The following is a 22,439-nucleotide window of genomic DNA, read 5'->3' on the forward strand; positions in this document are numbered from 1 at the left end:
CGTCACTACTGTTGTATTACAATAATATTCTATCCTAATTGACTTGAATAAATACTACGATACCATATTTCTGAATATTTTCATTAAAATCCATCCAAATCATTTTCCTTGCCATCGTCTGCAGCACCAAACAGCTCCTCCCAGGCTTCTCTTTTAACAGGGCTAGAGGGTACGTGTTTTTCGAATCGTTTTCAATTAAAAAAATGTTACATCACACGTATATTTTACCTAAACTGCACCTGAATGAATATATTCTTGGAAATAAATAGTAATTTTGCTGAAACGTGATGTATTTCAATGTAAAATAGGATAAAATACATGACGAAAACAAAAGACTTCACCTAACCTTCCAATGTTCAAGAGATGTTACTCGTTTTTTTAATAGTTTTCGGTTAAAATACTGTTATATTACAATGATATTATATTCATACTGTGCTTGATATACTACATTCACAGAAATGAAATATTTTTGCTGAAATGACGTAAGTATTACAGTGGAATGTGGGACAAAATCGTGACAAAAACAATGACTTTCGCTTTCTTTCGTTCAAAAGATGTTACCATAATCGCTTTTCGAATGGTTTCAGTTAAAAAACTGTTGCATCACAAGTGAATTAGGATAGAATATTATTGTAATACAACAGTTTTTTAACTGAAAACCATTCGAAAAGCGATTACGGAAACATCTTTTGAGCGAAAGAAAGCGAGTCATTGCTTTCGTCACTTTTCACTGTAATACGTAAGTCATTTCTGCAAAATATTACATTTCCATATTCTCAGAAATAAATAGTACTTTTGCTGAAACATGATGTATTTCAATGTAAATTAGGATAAAATACATGACGAAAACAAGAGACTTTACCTAACCTTCCGATGTTCAAGAGAGGTTACTCGTTTTTTTAGTAGTTTTCGGTTAAAATACTCTTATATTAGTGATATTCTATTCATACTGTGCTTGATATAATACATTCACGGAAATGTATTATTTTTGCAACTACAATGCTGATGTCAACACAAGTGTGGTTACAGCGAGACTGACTGAGTGAGGGAGAGCTATGCGTGTGAGGTTGCGGGAGCGGGCGGTGTCCCGTGCCGCGCGCGAGTTGAATGGCGCGCGATTTGAATGTACTTCAATTACTTCAATGTACAGAATCTTCCTCTGGCGGGGCAATCCGCGTATTTGCGAATCCGTGAATGCTAAACCCGCGTATGTGAAGGGCCGACTGTATAGCAGTGTGAGTTTAGTCTAGCAGTGGGAGTTTAGTCTAGCATTGTGAGTTTAGTCTAACAGTGTGAGTTTGTGTTTTTCACTAATTAAAGTTGAAGGTGGAAGGAAGGGTGAAACACTAACCAGTAGTCTTAACTAATTTATTTTAGACATATCAAAAATATTGCACTCTGTGACAGTACAAAAATAGTTGACCTTCCCCAAGCAATTAAGGTCACTGTACCACACAAACCTTCTCCCATAAATTAAGGTCTCTTCTTCTTCATACAAAATAATTGACCTAAATACTATCAGTACACACACTTAACATTATACACAAACACACTGGAATAATACAACATACAACAGTACCTTGAATTCTCCCTTAATACTATCAGTACACACACTTAACATTATATACACACACACTGGTATAATCAAATTACCCCTTCTGAATGTTTACTGTTTTCTGTCACACTACCCAATAGAAAACTTAGATACTCCCTTAGTGCGGTGAGTGTGAACGTTATGCAGCTGTAATAAGAGTCACAAGAGATCATAAGGACCTGTACTACTGTATGCAGTACACAGTATTTACATAAAACTCTATATTCATGTCCACAAGTTTAATACCATTCTTGTAGCAATATATTTTAAAATGACATTGCTAGATAAACACATGTCAGTACTATTAGGAAAATTTGTATATAAGAACAGCAAGAATCTAAATACTGAATGTTAATTTAAACAAGTCTACTGGTTGACATGATCAAAAAACAGATTTAAAACCAGAGTTTGACATTTCAGCATTGGCTATGTTAAGAAAATGACTGCCCAAGGATGAATTTATATATAACCAAGAAGAGTTACCTAACTAAGGTACAGGCTGCTAACTGAACAATATATTAAACATGATATTATATACAGTTAAGAGGTGTTAAAGTTCATCTGCCCCATAACACCAGGTACTATATATGAACCCTAACCATTATTTACCAGACAATGGTACCATATATCTGTAAGTGATGAAAGAATATATTTAAAACATGAATCAAAACTACCAACCATTTTAGTCAAGATAAAATATCAAAATATCTCGTCAGAGTTGAGCAAAACTTATCAAATATTTACGTACAATTTCAACAGAGATTGAAGAGTTTCCGTGAGATAACGACAACACCTTGACTATAACAAATGGTCCACCACCACTGTACTACTTTACCAAGATGATTTACTGCCCGTGTTAATGTACGTACTTGTGATAAAACTTACGTCACGTGTAAATAAAGACAGACGTACACAGTTGACACAACTACTGATGCACAAATTATAATACAGTAAATGAGAGTTCATCAATGTTCAACAAAGCTTATCCAGTGAAGATGAAATTTTAAGCACATAGATGATAAGTTTAACCTTTGCTTACTACTGTACTGTAAATAACATTATTAAAAAGGCTGATGAAACAAAATGGAGTATTTTTATGAGTGATATTTAACCAACACCAAATGTCTACACTAAGGCCATGGTAGAAGAAATTTACATCTTAAGAGCAGATAATTATTACTTGTGCTTAATATCGATAAAAGTGGCATTTGTAACTTGTCTTTATTTCTGCTACATTCATAGAGTTTGTTCAAGTGGTTTTATATTGATGTATCAGGGCTGTGGAGTCGGAGTCGGAGTCGGAGTCGAGGAGTCGGAGGAAATTTCGGCTTGTGGAGTCGGAGTCGGAGTCGGTAAAATTGTCCAGACTCCGACTCCGACTCCAGAGATTGTAAAAGATGTAGCTAGAGCTGTGACAGCAATGCCACCCACTCATGTCAGTGTAGAAAGACTGTTTTCTGCACTGAAAATAATCAGATCAGATTTAAGGGCTTCCATGAAGGAAGATCTGACAGAAGCTATTCTGTTTCTAAGAACAAATATATGAACTCAGGCATATTCATTGCAGTGATTCCACTGATCCCACTAATTTTCTTAAATTATTAAAAGAATTTATTTCCATTTTATAAGCATTATTATGAATTTATTGTAGCAGGCACAGTATAGCACTATAATTTTGGACGATAGTCTCTTCTTTACCATTTGAAATTTTGAATTATATCAAATTTTGTTTCGTTGAAAACTGCACAGAGGCTCTCAGCTACAAAACAATTAGCTACAACCTGTTTTTGGTGAGATTAAGGCAAATTTAATTTAATAACTTAATCATGTAAGGTTTATCCATTTTCCTTAATAAGGTATTCATTTCTTTAATGTACATAAATATATAACTTTACTTTAAAAGGAATTGTAGGATCATCATTTAGATCCACATCAGATTATGAGCTTAAACAAAATTCATATGCTGAGATCGAACTTTTAGATATACATGTAAATGGTGTTTTCTAGTTAATATCTTGAATTCTTAATAAATTTATTTTTCTTTTGATTGAAACTTTGAAAGTCAAGCCTATCATCTTTTTGTAGTTCTTAAATATCGTCCAGATCATTAATAAAGCTGTAGCAGTATAGCCACGGTGTTTTACTTTTTACCTACGCAGGTTACAACATACAAATTACAATTAGGATGGTAGAAATAGTTGTTACAAATAGGCCAAGGAGTCGGAGTCGGAGTCGGAGTCGGAAGCATAAAAATTTGAGGAGTCGGAGTCGAAGGTTTTGTCTTCGACTCCACAGCCCTGTGATGTATATCACTGTATTCAAGTTTATGTGTCACATTTATCTTCTGTTAAAGTCATTCAAACATTTATTGAATTCTGTTATTTTCATGCACAAGTTTATGACATTTGAGATGACCCTTCTGGGAAAATCATTTCCCACATTCCTCACATTCAAACTCCTTTATACCACTGTGTCCAAGAATGTGTATTGTGAGATGACTCTTCCAGTTAAAACATTTCCCACATTCCTCATATTCAAACTCCTTTATACCACTGTGTCCATGAATGTGTGCATCTTGAGAGTACTTTTTTCTGCAAAATGTTTCCCACATTCAAACTCCTTTATACCACTGTGTCCAAGAATGTGCGTTGTGAGATGACTCTTCCGGTTAAAACATTTCCCACATTCCTCATATTCAAACCCCTTTATACCACTGTGTCCATGAATGTGTGTGTCTTGAGAGTACTTTTTTCTGCAAAATATTTCCCACATTCAAACTCCTTTATACCACTGTGTCCAAGAATGTGCGTTGTGAGATGACTCTTCCGGTTAAAACATTTCCCACATTCCTCATATTCAAACTCCTTTATACCACTGTGTCCATGAATGTGTGTGTCTTGAGAGTACTTTTTCTGCAAAATGTTTCCCACATTCCTAACATTTGAACTCCTTTATACCATTGTAAAGCCTGGGACTTTGGGATATAAATCCCTAGCCAGCCTAATCAGGATCTTATAAAAGGAAAGTCGAGAACCATGGAATTCCAAGGGGTAAAAAACAACAGTTCAGAGATTGACATCTCTTTACTACGAAAATAATAAAAAAAATTGACACCACTCACAAATACAAAATCACCAATTAAGGGAGTCAAACAATTAATGGATATTTCTTACGGCGGCAGCCTGGTGGAATGTTCCGTCGACGTGGTGGTCCGCTCTCAGGGGAAAGGTCCAGGGCAGCTTCCTCACTTGGCGTTGGTATGCGATGTCTTGCCACACAGGAGAGACGCCAGGGTACGGACAGTGGCTAGGGCGTGGAGGAAGTGGCAATGACGTGGCAGACGCTGTAGTAGCCGGGGTAGGTGTCCGGAGATTGACGGACGAATAGAGAAGGACTGGGGAATCACCCAATGATCTCCAGGAGCCTAAGATGAGCAGCACGCAACCAGAATTTGAACGAACAGCGGGGTGCAAGTACAGCTGTGTTGACGGCTGGGTAGTGTCTGATGTGTGACAAAGCAGCAGCGAACTTCTCACCTTCGTCTACCCCCCAGTGGGGGCCGAACAACCAAACAAGCGGAGGACAACCATCCTACTTGTTTCAGCCCTTACAACTATGTCCAAGAATGTGTCTCTTGAGATGACTCTTATGTGCAAAATGTTTCCCACATTCCTCACATTCAAACTCCTTTATACCACTGTGTCCAAGAATGTGTCTCTTGAGATGACTCTTATGTGCAAAATGCTTCCCACATTCCTCACATTCAAACTCCTTTATACCACTGTATCCAAGAATGTGTGTCTTGAGAGTACCCTTTTCTGCAAAATGTTTTCCACATACCTCACATTCGAACTTCTTTATACCACTGTGTCCAAGAATGTGTCTCTTGAGAGTACCCTTTTCTGCAAAATGTTTCCCACATTCCTCACATTCAAACTCCTTTATACCACTGTGTCCAAGAATGTGACTCTTGAGATGACTCTTCCGTGCAAAATGTTTTCCACATTCCTCACATTCAAACTCCTTTATACCACTGTGTTCAATAATGTGTCTCTTGAGAGCACTCTTACATGACAAATGTTTCCCACATTCCTTACATTCAAACTCCTTCATACCATTGTGTACAAGTAAATGTGTCTGAAGAGTAGACATAAAACAAAACTGTTTGCCACATTCCTCACAGGAGAACTTTTTATCTCTGCTTGACATTGTGAACTTCTACTTAGTTACACTTGGTCTTGAGATGTGACATCACAGAATCTGAAATAAAATATTTTGCCTTAGATAATATTCTTATAAAAATTACAATTTATAAATGAAAACTACAAGTGACTAAATCAACTTGTATAAAATGAAAACATTCTAAAAGTAATTACAAAGGTTTAATTTGAGCTAATGAAGGTTTATGACACATCATCACCCAGTGACGGACTGGCCTATTGGGAGTTTGGGCATATTGCCGATGGGTTTGTGAGCCAGTGGGCGAGTCGGTCTTAGATACATCTTAGTGAACAAAGACTGGACAACATCCAACATTTTGGTGACTATCATTATTTAGTATGGTGCACCTGATGATCTTTATAGCAGTAGAATCTATGGGGAAATAATGGTACTGTATTCATATTGTACACAATGAGAGCTCAGTTTAGACTCTCCTAATTCAAATACATCTCGGGTTTTCTAAGAATCTATAGCCCCAGTACTGTATAGTGTTAGGTGGGGAGGCGGTGCGGTCTCTCTTACTACAGTGTCTGGTGTTGGGTCGGGCCAAAGGTAATTGTACTCAAGAGGTTAAGTCAAGTAATCTACAGCTCTTCTTATGGAATATTTACTTGAATAATATTACAAATGATATCTCTCAACATGCATGAATAAATTCTCACCTTTTTCTGTACAAGTTATCAGTCAGTGTGTTATAACAGCCTGGGGTAGTCTGTGGCAGGTTATATCAGCCTGCGGTAGTCGGTGGCAGGTTATATCAGCCTGGGGTAGTCTCTGGCAGGTTATATCAGCCTGGGGTAGTCTCTGTTAGGTTATATCAGCTTGGAGTAGTCTCTGGCAGGTTATATCAGCCTGGGGTAGTCTCTGGCAGGTTATATCAGCCTGGGGTAGTCTCTGGCAGGTTATATCAGCCTGGGGTAGTCTCTGTTAGGTTATATTAGCCTGGGGTAGTCTTTGGCAGGTTATATCAGCCTGGAGTAGTCTCTGGCAGGTTATATAAGCCTGGGGTAGTCTCTGGAAGGTTATATCAGCCTGGGGTAGTCTCTGTTAGGTTATATCAGCCTGGAGTAGTCTCTGGCAGGTTATATCAGCCTGGGGTAGTCTCTGGCAGGTTATATCAGCCTGGGGTAGTCTCTGGCAGGTTATATCAGCCTGGGGTAGTCTCTGGCAGGTTATATCAGCCTGGGGTAATCTCAGTCTGGGGTAGTCTCTGGCAGGCTATATCAGCCTGGGGTAGTCTCCGGCAGCTTATATTTGTAGTTGACAAAACACAGATGATGACCAGGTAGTTGACTCAATCCTCACGACTGCCTGGAGTGCACAAGAAGGATACACCATTAATTTATAACTATTAAGTGAATATTCTGGGTATGACATACAGTAATACCCTGCTTTACTCGGTTCTCGTTTACGCTTTTCTACATTTACGTGGTACCAGGCCAGAACCGGAATTTCCACTTTACGCGGGGCATCTACTCATATACGCGGGTGAAGTATAATTTTTTTTTACTTAGCTCATAAAATTCAGACAAATTACCCGGCCAGAATATAATTTACATTGCTGGAATACTTACAATATGATGATCATTTTGAATATAGACATCATGGATTTTGCATTAGACATACAAATTTTCGATCTAATGTGAGAATTTTGTTTACACAGAGCAAATATGTTATCTTTTGTGCAAAATATATGACGGGTATATTCAAAATATTCCTGGTCTTGCAAGGAATCCAGCAATGTCAATTATATTATCCTAACTTTAGTTTGAGGTATTATTTATTACTATACCTTAAAATCTAGTGTTTTCACCCAAACATTTCTCAGCGAGGGAGGGGCCAGCGAGCGTGGGAAGAGGAAGAGGGGGGGGGGAAGAGTTGAGTCCATTATTTGAATGGACATTAACCTGGCGACTGTATTTTATACAGTATTACCTCCTTAACGCGCTTTCACTTAACGCGTTTTCGCATATACGCGGTGCCTTGCCAAAGCTGAACTTTCACTTAACGCGGATTTTTCCACAGCAACGCGGTGAGTGTCCGGCTCGAGAGCTATTTTTAGATTCGCACCACCCCCCACCCGCCACCCTGCCTGACTGCCTGTTTTAGCTCATAAAATTCATACAAATTACCCAGCCAGAATATAGTTTACATTGCTGGAATTCTTATAATTTGGTGATCATTTTGAATATAAACAACATATTTTTTGCATTAAACATACAATTTTTAGATAAAATGTTTAATCTGAGTAAGTATGTTATCTTTTGTCCAAAATATATGACATTTATATTCAAAATATTCCTGGTCTTACAAGGAATCCAGCAATGTCAATTATATTATCCTAACTTTAGTTTGAGGTATTATTTATTAAAATTTAGTGGTTATCCCACACATCTCCTTGGGACGGTTGGTGGGGGGTGGGGGGGAGGGAGGGACCAACCGACCGACCATCTGTTACCCGGTGAAGAATTATTTTTTTTTAACTGAAGATATTTGTTTTAGCTCATAAAATTCATACAAATTACCCGGTCAGAATATAATTTACATTGCTGGAATTCTTATAATTTGGTGATCATTTTGAATATAAACAACATATTTTTTGCATTAAACATACAATTTTTAGATAAAATGTTTAATCTGAGTAAGTATGTTATCTTTTGTCCAAAATATATGACATTTATATTCAAAATATTCCTGGTCTTACAAGGAATCCAGCAATGTCAATTATATTATCCTAACTTTAATCTGAGGTATTATTTAATACTAAATGTTAAAAACTCTTGAATGGAGGATTGGTGGGGGGTGGGGGGAGGGTTGGGACTGACCGCACGGTTGGAAGAGGGGGGGAGGCAAGGTGGGGTACTTTGATTGACAGATAGTGTTGAAGAATATATTTTTTTTTTTATTAACTGTAGATATTTGTTTTAGCTCATAAAATTCATACAAATTATCCGGCCAGAATATAATTTACATTGCTGGAATTCTTATAATTTGGTGATCATTTTGAATATAAACAACATATTTTTTGCATTAAACATACAATTTTTAGATAAAATGTTTAATCTGAGTAAGTATGTTATCTTTTGTGAAAAATATATGACATTTATATTCAAAATATTCCTGGTCTTACAAGGAATCCAGCAATGTCAATTATATTTTCCTAACTTTAGTTTGAGGTTATCCCACACATCTCCTTGGGACGGTTGGTGGGGGGTGGGGGGGGAGGGAGGGACCGACCGACCATCTGTTAGCTGGCTGTGTACTGTAGTGTGAGAGGGGGAGGGAGTTGAGTCCATTATTTGAATGGACATTAACTTGGCGACTGTATTTCTCTTAAGTATTAATTGTGTGCATGTACCATCATAAAATTAAGATGTTATTTTTACTACAACATAGTTATTTGTCGTCAAAAAGTGGAGTTTGGGGGTCGGGCTGGGTTCTATTGGAATTAATCCCATATGTTCTGTTATTCACTTAACGCGGTTTTCACTTAACGGACCCTCTGGGTTCAATTGACCGCGTTAAGTGGGGTACCACTATATTAATTGTGTGTGCATACAATTATAAAATTAAGATGTTATTTTTACGATAACATAGGTATTGTGTCGGTATTGTGTTGGAAAAAGTGGAGTTTGGGAGTCGGCCTAGTCTCTATTTCAATTATTCCCATATGTTCTGTTATTCCATTTACGCGTATCTAAATTTACGCGGACCTCCGCGAATTCAATTGACTGCGTAAATCGGGGTATTACTGTACATATATAAAATATACCTGTAAAGTATATACATAATATATCAGTATACAGTATCTCTTGTGCATTATGCAGAAGACCCGACAGCAGCACCCTCATCCACTACCTTATAAGATGTCCCCACACACAACGCTTCCGTGACGCCTGCTGGACCACCACTCCACGACCCCCTGACTCCCCATACTGGCCAGATATTTTGTAAATAATATTGATTATGTGTTAAAGGAATATCCTTCCTTCCTTAGGCTTTAGTAAGCCCCTTTATAATATTTATACTGTATATACTTGTCACACTTGCCAGATGCTTCTGGTGTCATTGTACAGGGGTACCTAGTGACAGCACTAGGATCCCGCTTCCTCTATCAAGGAATAAACAATTGAAATTGAATTGTAAACAGTACACAGTACATATACTGTATAAAATATACCAGTATATCAATATATAAAATATACCAGTACTCTATATATATAAAAAAAATATACCAGTATACACATTTATAAAATATACCAGTACATACATATATAAAACATACCAAAATATACATACAGTCGGCCCTTCACATAGGTGGGTTTAGCATACACGGATTCGCAAATATGCGGATTGCCCCGCCGGAGGAATATTCTGTACATTGAAGTAATTGAAGTAGAGTAGTACCCCGCTTAACGCGGTCAATAAAACCCACAGGGTACCGTGTTAAGTGAAAACCGCGCTAAGTGAACAACAGAACATATGGGATTAATTCCAATAGAAACTGGCCCGACCCCCAAACTCCACTTTTTGACGACACATAACTATGTTGTAGTAAAAATTTTATCTTAACTTTATGATGGTATGAAAAAACAAGTAATATAGAAGAGGTTAGGTTAGGAAAAATAAAGGTTAACATAGGAAAAATAAAGGTTAGGTTAGGAAAAATAAAAGTTAGGTGGAACACTTACGTTAGTAGAAGAGATGGGTCAGCGTATGGGGATGGAGGCTGGTTCCGAGGCAGAGGGCAGGCTACTGGCCCTCAGGTGAGTCACCATCACTGTCACCCACACTTGTTATGGCCTCCCTGACAAATCCCTCAAAGTCATCTTCACTGTCTCTACCTCTGTCACTATCACTGGCTTGGGCTGGCTGTGGTGGGTTGCGGGCGAAGAACTCGGTTATGCTTTTTTGACGGCTGGTGTTTATGTTGTCGTGATACACCGTGATGTACGGCTCCATAGCCTGCACCAGCCGGGTATGGAAGACTTCATAGCGGTCATCGTCATTGTCGCGGGAAAGGAAGGACTTCATTTTCTCTGCACACTCCATGGCACCCTTAATATCACTATGAGTTAAACTATGTTCTTCGGAGAATGACGCACCTTCTTCCTCCTCTTCACTGACGTGATCTTCTTCCAACATCTCGTCGGCAGTCACTTCAGGATCTCTGATCACCTCCAGGATGTCTTCGTTGGTGGTCTCGGAGAAGCCTTCAGCTGTAATATTGAGTGCAGCTTCTCTGGCAAGGTCCACTGCTACTGCAACAGTCTGAACCTCACCAGTCACAGGTTCACTCCTCCTCTCACCTGGTATGCCATGCAACACACGTCTCCATGCGTGACGAATCGTAGCAATAGACAGCAGATCCCATGCCTCCACCAAGAAGTCTACAGCTTATTTGACGTTAAACTTCTTCCAAAATTGTTTGACGAGAAGTTCTTGAGTCGCCACCTCTTGTTCCTTGTCCTCGTCGCTTTTACTCTCGCTGTCGGTGTCACCCAGCTTACGCAACTCATCCTTGGTGTTGGTAGAGTCGTTCAGGAGCTTGAACTTCTTTGCAGAGTACGCAGCTTTCACATTGCAGATCAACTCCTGGTCCATGGGCTGGATTAATGACGTCGTGTTGGGAGGAAGGAAGACCACTTTTACGTTGGGGTGACGATCCATAAGTAGGGGCGAGTGTCCAGGTGCGTTGTCAAGGAGCAACAAAATGTTGAATGGAACATTCTGTTGCTCGCATAATTTCTTCACGTCAGGAGCAAAACAGTTGTCAAACCAGAAGAGGGACAGAGATGAGGACATCCACGCCTTACGTGCGGTTAGCCAGTGGACATTAAGCTTGTTCATGTCCATATTCTTATAGGCGTGCGGCTTGCGGGCTGTGTGAATCACCGATAACTTTGGTTTACAGGTACCGGAGGCATTGGTGGTAAACAGGACGGTGATGCGTTCCTTCTGCATCTTCCGGCCCCGAATCTTGCTGGCATTCTTTACAACAAAGGTCTTGGACGGTAGCTTTTTCCAGAAAAGACCAGATTCGTCCGTGTTAAACACCTGGTCGTCGGTGTACTGTCCTTCCTCCATAATCTCACGTAAGAACGGAGGAAAATCTCTAGCCGCCACACGGTCAGCACTCGCTTCCTCACCACCAATGTTGATGTTGGTGATCTTGTTCCTCTTCTTAAACCTATGCAGCCAACCAGAGGAAGCATTGAAGGGTTTGGGCTCTGCAATTCCCAGCTTACGTGACACTGCTGCGTATAGCTCACGTGCGTACTCCTGCACTGAGCGCGTGTCCACCGCCATGTTGCGTCGCGCCTGACGAATCAAATAACTCACCAGCAAATTTTCCACTTTTGCCAGCACCCTGTTCTGGCAATACCTGATCGTTGAAGCACCTGCAGACTTTGTGATTTTCATGTGCTCTTTGATCTTGGCTGCATCCTTCTTGATAGTGCGAATCGTAGATTCGTTGACGCCATGCTGGCGCGCGAGATCAACTTGCCGTGTTCCATTCTCCAAATCTTGAATGATCTGGTACTTCACTTCGTAGCTTAGACCACGGCGTGTCTTCTTGGGCTTAGGGTGGCTGGGTCCAGGTAAGGAAAGGTCTCTCTCTGGTGGTGGTGGTGGTCCGGCGGAAGCCATTTCACAGAACAATGAGTTCACGTATACACGGAGCGGCCTGGAGGGATGAAACTGCCGCGGCTAGGTCAAGCGTCGTCTTTCCTCCCTCCCTCCCTCCCCCGGGTGGACACGTCATAATACTTTAAGCCAATTACAGCTAGCAGCAGAGGGGGGTAGGGATGCATGGCCAATCACAGTCCGATACGTCATATGACGTCAGTGATAACGCAACAAAGACACACACTGCGCAACCTTACCGCGCGGCTTGCCCAAGCGGAGGGAGGAGGCGGGAGCAGGCGGGTGGGGCGAATCTAAAAATAGTCTCGAGCCGGACACTCACCGCGTATATGTGGAAAAAACCCGCGTAAAGTGAAAGTTCGGCTCTGGCGAGGCACCGCGTATACGGTAAAACGCGCTAAGCGAAACCGCGTTAAGCGGGGTAATACTGTACATTCAAATTGAGCGCCATTCAAATTGCGCACCGCCCGCCACCCCACACACACACACGCGTCACGCCACCCCACGCTCCCTCACTCAGTCAGTCTCGCTGCAGCCATGCTTGTGTTGACATCAGCATTGTAGGTCGACCCTGATTTTTTTACCAAAAAATCGTTAATTTATGATATTCCTTATTTATAGGTTGACCCAAGTTTTTGAGGGTATTGGAACAACAAAACCTTCAGTAAAAACGCTCTACGTCCTATAAACTGAGGCTCGCCATGCCTGAAACACAGTGTGCCGAAGGCAAATTGTTTACCATTTATTATTACGACACTTTACACTGAAACGCGGGTAGTTTCAAGAAAAATATTGCATATTTCCATTCAAGTATTTATTCAAGTAAATTAGGAGGGAATATTATTGTAATACAACATTTTTCTAACTGAAAACCAGTACTGTACACTAATGCACAAAATTTTTTATCTCTTGAGCAAAATATATGACATTTATATTCAAATTATTGGCTGTCTTGCAAGGATTCCAGCAATGCAAATTATAATCTCCTAACTTTAGTCTGAGATAGTATATAAGATAAAAACTATTAGCTTAAATAAACCCCCGGCTGAGCAGATGGGGGAGGAAAGGACAGAGCCAGCCAGCCAGCGAGGGGTGGGGGGGTTGAGGTGATATGTTTGACAGTTTGAGCTGAAGGTCTCTGTGTGTTTATTTAACACTCCTACTACGCTTCTCCCATTTTAAAATACCAGTGAAATGACCTGGGAGAATATAATTAACATTGCTGTGATTCTTGTAAGACACTGATTTATTTGAATAGCAACATGCTCTAATTTGCACTAGACATAACAATTTTAGTACCATAATGAAATTAGTACATGTACACTCCAGCTTTGCACTAAGGTCATTTATTTCATTTAGTACAGTGTGTGTACTGTATGTAAATGGATGAAAATAAATGAAGAAATTTATGTAAATCTACCCAAAAATACAGTTGAAAGCTTTATACTGAACTGTATTTTAAAATGTACTACACAGTATTGTACACTACAGTTAACCCTCACTTTACGCGGTTAATGTAACCCGGAGGGTACCGCGGAAAGCGAGAAACGCGTAAAGTGAATAACATAACATATGGGATTAATTGAAATGGAGTCCAGGCCGATCCCCAAACTCCACTTTTTGGCGACATAACTATGTTGTAGTAAAAATAACATCTTAATTTTATGATGGTACATGCACACAATTAATACTTAAGAGAAATAGAGAAATACAGTCGCCAAGTTAATGTCCATTCAAATAATGGACACGACTCCCTCCCCCTCTCACACTACACTGCCAGCTCTTCCCTCTCTGAGAAATTTTTGGGGGAAAACCAGGTATAGTAATAAATAATACCTCAAACTAAAGTTAGGATAATATAATTGACATTGCTGGATTCCTTGTAAGACCAGGAATATTTTGAATATAAATGTCATATATTTTTCACAAAAGATAACATACTTACTCAGATTAAACATTTTATCTAAAAATTTTATGTCTAATGCAAAATATATGATGTTTATATTCAAAATGATCACCAAATTGTAAGAATTCCAGCAATGTAAATTATATTCTGGCCGGGTAATTTGTATGAATTTTATGAGCTAAAACAAATATCTTCAGTTAATAAAAAAAAAAAATATTCTTCACGACACTATCTGTCAATCAAAGTACCCCACCTTGCCTTCCCCCCTCTTCCAACCGCGTGGTCAGTCCCAACCCTCCCCCCCACCCCCCACCAATCCTCCCTTCAAGAGATGTTGGGTGAAAAATTTAGATTTTAACATTTTGTATTAAATAATACCTCAGATTAAAGTTAGGATAATATAATTGACATTGCTGGATTCCTTGTAAGACCAGGAATATTTTGAATATAAACGTCATATATTTTGCACAAAAGATAACATACTTACTCAGATTAAACATTTTATCTAAAAATTTTATGTCTAATGCAAAATATATGATGTTTATATTCAAAATGATCACCAAATTGTAAGAATTCCAGCAATGTAAATTATATTCTGGCCGGGTAATTTGTATGAATTTTATGAGCTAAAATAAAAATCTTCAGTTAATAAAAAAATAAAAATATTCTTCACACGGTAACAGATGGTCGGTCGCCGGTCCCTCCCTCCCTCCCCCCCACCCCCCACCAACGTCCCTACTAGATAAATGTGTGGGAATACCAGACTGTTTACCTTTTTAGTAATAAATAATAAATCAGACTAAAGTTAGGATAATATAATTGACATTGCTGGATTCCTTGTAAGACCAGGAATATTTTGAATATAAATATCATATATTTTGCACAAAAGATAACATATTTACTCAAGAGTAAACATTATATCTAAAATTTGTATGTCTAATGCAAAATCTATGATGTTTATATTCAAAATGATCATCAAATTGTAAGAATTCCAGCAATGTAAATTATATTCTGGCCGGAAAATTTGTATGAATTTTATGAGCTAAATTAAAAAAAATTATACTTCACCGTGTAAAGGGGTACACCCACCGCGGAATGTGAGCATCCTGGGTTCTGGCAGGGCACTGCGTAAACGTGGAAACGCGGAATGTGGGACCGCGTAAAGTGAGGGTTGACTGTAATGTACGACATTTTTATCTCTTGAGCAAAATATATGAAGTTTATATTCAAATTATTGGCTGTCTTGCAAGGATTCCAGCAATGCAAATTATAATCTCCTAACTTTAGTCTGAGATATTATATAAAATAAACACCTTAAAGAATAAAGTTATCACCAATCTTTTGTCTGGGAACACATGGAGGGAGGTAGCCAGGGAGCATGGGGAGGAGGTGACAGAGTGTGGTGTTTGTTTATTTATTTGAGATAAGATGTGACAGTTGGCACTGAAGGCCTACGTGTTTATTTATCATTGCTTAAGAGTGACTAAGCTCTTCTCATAATTTGCCACTCAAACGACCTGGGTGAATATAACTTACATTGCTGGAATTCTTGTAAGATAGTGATTTATTTGAATACCTGTATAAACAATCTATATTTGCAATAGAAATAACAATTTAAGTACCGTAATCATTTACCGTATATCACGGCCTATAAGACGAAATTTGAACATTAAAAAAATCTGCCCAAAGTTAGGGGGTCGTCTAAACCACCAAGTTTAAAATTCTTACCTCTTAAATATTGTGGTTTAGTGTGTCAAGAGTGGTGATGAAAACATCGTAAGCCACTCACAAGGTCTTACCACTAATTATTTTATACTGAAACTTACGTTTGGCAAGCTGGATTCAAATTAAGATTACCGGTATATTAAAATAATAAAAATGTATTATAAACCTGTCTAACATACCGTAAAAGAGATTTATACCCCTATAATAAACACAGCTATCATCACACACCCCTCCCCACGCCCCCCCCCCCATTTGCCAGTGAGGAGCCGTGGAGGTGGTCAGTAATGCATACCGGTATCGGTATATTTACTCATAATAATATTTATCTCCTATAAATAATTGATTTAAATTTTATTTTTTTCCAAAGAATATTCAGTAAATGAGTGCATTAATTCTTGAAACTATCGACGGTTAATTACAGACGCTCAAGTGACGTCACCACTAGTGTTTACACTACACCAGCTGGTAATATTTGATGCCATTACTTGAAGTGAATTGGCCTTATTTTAAGTAACTAACTATAAATAAATACAAAAATTAAAAAAAAAGATCAAAACTGAGAAATAATATACTGTATGTATGTTGTGTTGTCAAAGTAAGAGGAACAATTGTGTAAGTACGTAATATTTTTTCACTCAAATCCTAATGAAACACTACTGGAGAACATTCCTTTGTCGCAAAACAGTTTATAAATTAAAGAAAATAATTACAGTGTGTTTAATATATTACAGTATATTATAAATAAATAAATAAAACAAATAATTCGGTAAATCTATTTAAAGTAAATGGAAAATAAGCAAACATGTTATTTACCAAGACCCTTCCGTCTGGCTCAGGGTGAGATGTAGGGGAGATAAAGAAGGCTATTTATAGCCCATCAGAAGTGACCAGTACCCTAATGCACCATAAATAATTCATTGAACATTCATTTTTTGTACATAGTATATTCAGTATATATATATATATATATATATATATATATATATATATATATATATATATATATATATATATATATATATATATATATATATATATATATATATATATATATATATATATATATATATGTGTAATAAATGTATGTAGTAAGTACATACTGGTAACCTTTTTCACTCAAATCCTAATGAAACACCACAATTAGAATACGGTGGTTGCTGTTGAACCACATGTTGTATAAATAGTCACACCACCGAGACGAGGGAACACTCCCAACACGCTTCAGTGACGTCACTAGTGTTTACACTACACCAGCGGGTATAATTTGATGACATTACTTGAAGTGAATTGGCCTTATTTTAAAAAATCAAGGATGGTTGGTAAAGGACTACTGAGTCAGTGGGTAAGTGTCACATTTGGGGTACTGGTCTTATACAGCAAATAGAGCTCAAAAGCTACTTTTTAAATGGAAATTTGGGGGGGGGGGCGTCTTATGCACCCCGCCACCTTATAGGCCGTGATATACGGTAGTACATGTACAATACAGGTTTGTTCCACGGTAAAATCTTTTGAACAACGAAAGAAAGCGAAAGTCATTGTTTTCGTCATGATTTTATCCCACTTTCCACTGTAATACGTACGTCATTTCAGCAAAAATATTACATTCCATATTTGTTTCTGAGAATATATTCATTCAGTCACAGTTAAGGTAAAATATACTTGTGATGTAATATTTAAATGAAAATACCCGGTATTTAGAAATACAGTACCAGTGGCCCTTCGTTTTTCGCCATTTACGAACTTTCATAGCGGGTTTTTTCCACGTATACGCGGTGAGTGTCCGGCTCGAGAGCTATTTTTAGATTCGCCCCACCCGCCACCCTGCCTGCCTGTTTTAGCTCATAAAATTCATACAAATTACCCGGCCAGAATATAATTTACATTGCTGGAATTCTTACAATATGATGATCATTTTGAATATAAACATCAAAGATTTTGCATTAGACATACAAATTTTAGATATAATGTTTACTCTGAGTAAATATGTTATTTTTTGTGCAAAATATATGACATTTGTATTAAAAATATTCCTGGTCTTACAAGGAATCCAGCAATGTCAATTATATTATCCTAACTTTAGTTTGAGGTATTATTTATTACAAAAAAGTTAAGTATTCTGGTTTTCCCACACATCTCCTTGGGATGGTTGGTGGGGGGGAGGGAGGGAGGGACTGACCGACCGACCATCTGTTACCCTGTGAAGAATATTTTTTTTTTTTTATTAACTGAAGATATTTGTTTTAGCTCATAAATTTCATACAAATTACCCGGTCAGAATATAATTTACATTGCTGGAATTCTTATAATTTGATGATCATTTTGAATATAAACATCATATATTTTGCATTAGACATACAAATTTTAGATAAAATGTTTTCTCTAGTAAATATGTTATCTTTTGTGCAAAATATATGACATTTATACTCAAAATATTCCTGGTCTTACAAGGAATCCAGCAATGTCAATTATATTATCCTAACTTTAATCTGAGGTATTATTTAATACAAAATGTTAAAATTTATTTTTTTCACCCACCCTTTCTCTTGAAGTGAGGATTGGTGGGGGGTGGGGGGAGGGTTGGGACTGACCGCGCGGTTGGAAGAGGGGGGGAGGCAAGGTGGGGTACTTTGATTGACAGATAGTGTCGTGAAGAATATTTTTTTTTTATTAACTGAAGATATTTGTTTTAGCTCATAAAATTCATACAAATTACCCGGCCAGAATATAATTTACATTGCTGGAATTCTTACAATTTGGTGATCATTTTGAATATAAACATCATATATTTTGCATTAGACATACAAATTTTAGATAAAATGTTTTCTCTGAGTAAATATGTTCTCTTTTGTGCAAAATATATGACATTTATATTCAAAATATTCCTGGTCTTACAAGGAATCCAGCAATGTCAATTGTATTATCCTAACTTTAGTTTGAGGTATTATTTATTAAAATTTAGTGGTTTCCCCCAAAAATTTCTCAGAGAGGGAAGAGCCGGCAGTGTAGTGTGAGAGGGGGAGGGAGTTGAGTCCATTATTTGAATGGACATTAACTTGGCGACTGTATTTCTCCATTTCTCTTAAGTATTAATTGTGTGCATGTACCATCATAAAATTAAGATGTTATTTTTACTACAACATAGGTATGTGCCTTCAAAAAGTGGAGTTTGGGGGTCGGGCCGGTTTCTATTGGAATTAATCCCATATGTTCTGTTGTTCACTTAACGCGGATTTCACTTAACGCGGGACCCTCTGGGTTCAATTGACCGCGTTAAGTGGGGTACAACTGTATCGTAGTTTTCTCTTGTTTCAAAATTAATTAACAAAGATTGATGTTTCAAATGTAATGAACAAAAATTTATGTCCAGTATCTATAAATTAACTTTAATAAATGAATACTTTGTTTTACATCATCCTGTGCTACCATACCATGGATTTGGCTACTTTGGGCTCGCAAGAGATCTGCCCTGGCAACTGTACCGACACTCACAGCTGGTGGTGTGTTGGTGCATCGTTTCCATTGTTTACTGGAAGTTACTAGTAAATATTTTTCAACCTAACGAAACTATTACCCATTTAGAGGTCGACCCTCAATTTTTGCCAAATAATTTGGTCTTAAAAACTCGAACTACACACAGGTATATACGGTAAATAAGGACATGGGGGCCAGGGGTGTTTTTAGGGAAGGGGGGGGGGGGCAGCAAAAATACGCGGATTTTTAACATTCACGGGTATCTCTGTTACCTAACCCCCGCGTATGTTAAGGGCCAACTGTATGTCGCTTTTGCGTTATCAGTGACATCATATGACGTATCGGACTGTGATTGGGCCACGCATCCCTACCTCCCTCCCCCGCTAGCTGTGATTGGCTTAATGTAATATGACGTGCCCTGCCACGGGAGGGAAGAAGTCGCTGACCTAGCCGAGACTGTCTCACTGTTCTCAGTTCTCAACGTATACAGTTCTCTCTTGTGCCCTCTATTCCCCTCACAATTCACAATGGCTTCTGCGGGACCCCCTCCACCAGAGAAAAACATTGAATTACCTGGACTAAGACATGATGATGTGAAGGAAATCATCGAGTTGGGGGAGAAACTTAAGCTCATCCATGCCAAGGACCCAAACAAGCATCGGTACGAAGCGTCTATTAACCATCTGACGAAATTTATGGAGCCGTATATCCAGATATGTATCGACAACATCAATGCTAGTCGTCAACGTAATATTGAGGACTTCCTCGCCCGCAACCCACCGCAACCACAGCCAGCCCAAGTCAGTGATAGTGGTATTGAGAGTGAGGATATGAACTTTGAGGGGTTTGTCTGGGAGGCCCTGCAAACCTCTGCGAGTAGTGAAAGTGATTCACCGGAGGGCAACTAATCTGCCCTCTGCCTCGGAACCAGCCGCCAGTCCCGTACGCCGACCCATCTCTTCTAATAACGTAAGTATTAAACCTAACCAAACCTTAATTTTTTCTAACCTAACCGAAGTGTTAAACCTTGATTTTTTTCTAACCTAACCTGACGTAAGTGTTAAACCTTGATTCTTCTTTTACCTGGTTCAGTATATTACAGTATTCACTTATTGATATTTTTCTTCAATATTATGTGTGTGTGCATACCATCATAAAGCTAAAATACTATTTTTATTACAACGTAGGTATTGTGTCTGAAAAAGTGTTTTTTGGGGGTCGGCCCAGTCTCTATTTCAATTACAGTTGGCCCTTAACATACCCGGGGGTTACGTAACAGAGATAGCCATGAAAGTTAAAATCTAGTATGTATGTAACCTTTACCCCCCATGTCCTTATTTACCGTATATACCTGTGTGTAGTTCGAGTTTTTAAGACCAAATTATTTGGCAAAAAATTGGGGGTCGACCTCTAAAAGGGGTAATAATTTCATTACGTTGAAAAATATTTGCCAGTAACTACCAGTAAACAATGGAAACGATGGCCAACGCACCACCAGCTGTGAGTGTCGGTACAGTTGCCAGGGCAGATCTCTTGCGTCATCATAGCAAGCCCAAAGTAGCCAAATCCATGGTATGGTAGCACAGGACGATGTAAAACATAAAGTATTCATTTATTAAAGTTTATTTATAGATACTGGACATAAATTTTTGTTCATTACATTTGAAACATCAATCTTTGTTAATTAAATTTGAAACAAAAGAAAACTACGATACCGTATTTTCATTAAAATATTACATCACAAGTATATTTTACCTTAACTGTGACTGAATGAATATACGTATTCTCAGAAATAAATATAGAAATGTAATATTGTTGCTGGAATGACGAACATATTACAGTGGAAAGTGGGATAAAATTGTGACGAAAGCAAATGACTTTCGCTTTCTTTCGTTATTCAAAAGATTTTACCGTAATCGCTTTTCGAATGGTTTTCAGTTAAAAAACTGTTGTACTCGTACTGTATTACAATAATATTCTATCCTATCATTAGCCTTATAATCCCACAACTGAAAACCATTCGAAAAGCGATTACGGTAACATCTTTTGAACGAAAGAAAGAGAAAGTCATTTGCTTTCATCACTTTCCACTGTAATACGTACAGTACTGTACATCATTTCAGCAAAAATATTACATTTCCATGTTCTCAGAAATAAATGGTAGTTTTGTTGAAACGTAATGTACAGTATTTAATATTAAAATGCAAAAATAGCTATAAAAACAATTAATACACCCTTAATGTACTGGCTGGCATCTCGTCCCTGGTCCCTGCTCCCGAGTCCAAGGTCACCACTCCTCCCAACTCGCTCCCTCCTCACCATCACTACTGCCGACAACGAACACAAATGTTTTGTGAATAACTGCACCTCCACTTCCTATGTACAGTACTGAACTGTACTGTGCTGTGCATTTTTACAAACAATAAACATGGCAAGAAAAGCTAATAAAAAAAAAGAGATTATAATTTCACTTTACTGTACAGTACCTATCCTTGGCGACAGGACGGGGGTCCTCGGGCTCATCGTCACTCAATTCCATAATGGGTGGTGAAGTTGGGGCGACGGTGGATTCAGCTGCTTCCTCACTGCCGCCAGTGATTGATGGTGTTAAATCTCTCCTTCGGTGTTCAAAGAACATGGTGATGGGGAGTTGTCGTCTCTTTCATTCATTTCTTCCATGATGTTTTTGTATGGAGCGAAAACGTCATCCATCCCTCGCATGAATTTCAGGGCACGCACCATGGAGGGGTCCATACTATAGGCCAGGTTTTTCAGTGCCTCAATATTCCTGGTCATCTCTCCCAACTTCTCCAACGTTATTTCTTGGTGCTCTTCCTCATCCTCTTTCCCTTCCTCTTCCTCTTCCTTGCCTGA

General features: G+C 38.4%; 1 protein-coding gene and 1 long non-coding RNA gene across 2 annotated transcripts; both read right to left on the bottom strand.

Annotated features, from left to right (window-relative positions):
- Positions 1-4,658: 4,658 nt before the first annotated feature.
- Positions 4,659-6,727, bottom strand: LOC121877206 (gastrula zinc finger protein XlCGF57.1-like). The gene is made up of 2 exons (XM_042382819.1): positions 6,478-6,727; positions 4,659-5,854 (listed from the first exon to the last, which is right to left on the bottom strand). The coding sequence occupies exon 2, from the start codon at positions 5,801-5,803 to the stop codon at positions 5,195-5,197; it is 609 nt and encodes a 202-aa protein (XP_042238753.1). The 5' UTR covers positions 5,804-5,854; positions 6,478-6,727; the 3' UTR covers positions 4,659-5,194.
- Positions 6,728-7,011: 284 nt separating this feature from the next.
- Positions 7,012-21,900, bottom strand: LOC121877208. The gene is made up of 2 exons (XR_006090938.1): positions 21,811-21,900; positions 7,012-7,126 (listed from the first exon to the last, which is right to left on the bottom strand). It is a non-coding gene; the product is annotated as an uncharacterized LOC121877208 (long non-coding RNA).
- Positions 21,901-22,439: the final 539 nt, after the last annotated feature.

This window comes from Homarus americanus, unplaced genomic scaffold (genome assembly GCF_018991925.1).
Source record: "Homarus americanus isolate GMGI-L3 unplaced genomic scaffold, GMGI_Hamer_2.0 scaffold40991, whole genome shotgun sequence".
NCBI classification, from domain to species: Eukaryota; Metazoa; Arthropoda; class Malacostraca; order Decapoda; family Nephropidae; genus Homarus; species Homarus americanus.

Coding starts and splice junctions, on each gene's coding strand:
- LOC121877206 (XM_042382819.1), bottom strand. CDS start 5,803: ATGTCAAGCAGAGATAAAAAGTTCTCCTGTGAGGAATGTGGCAAACAG.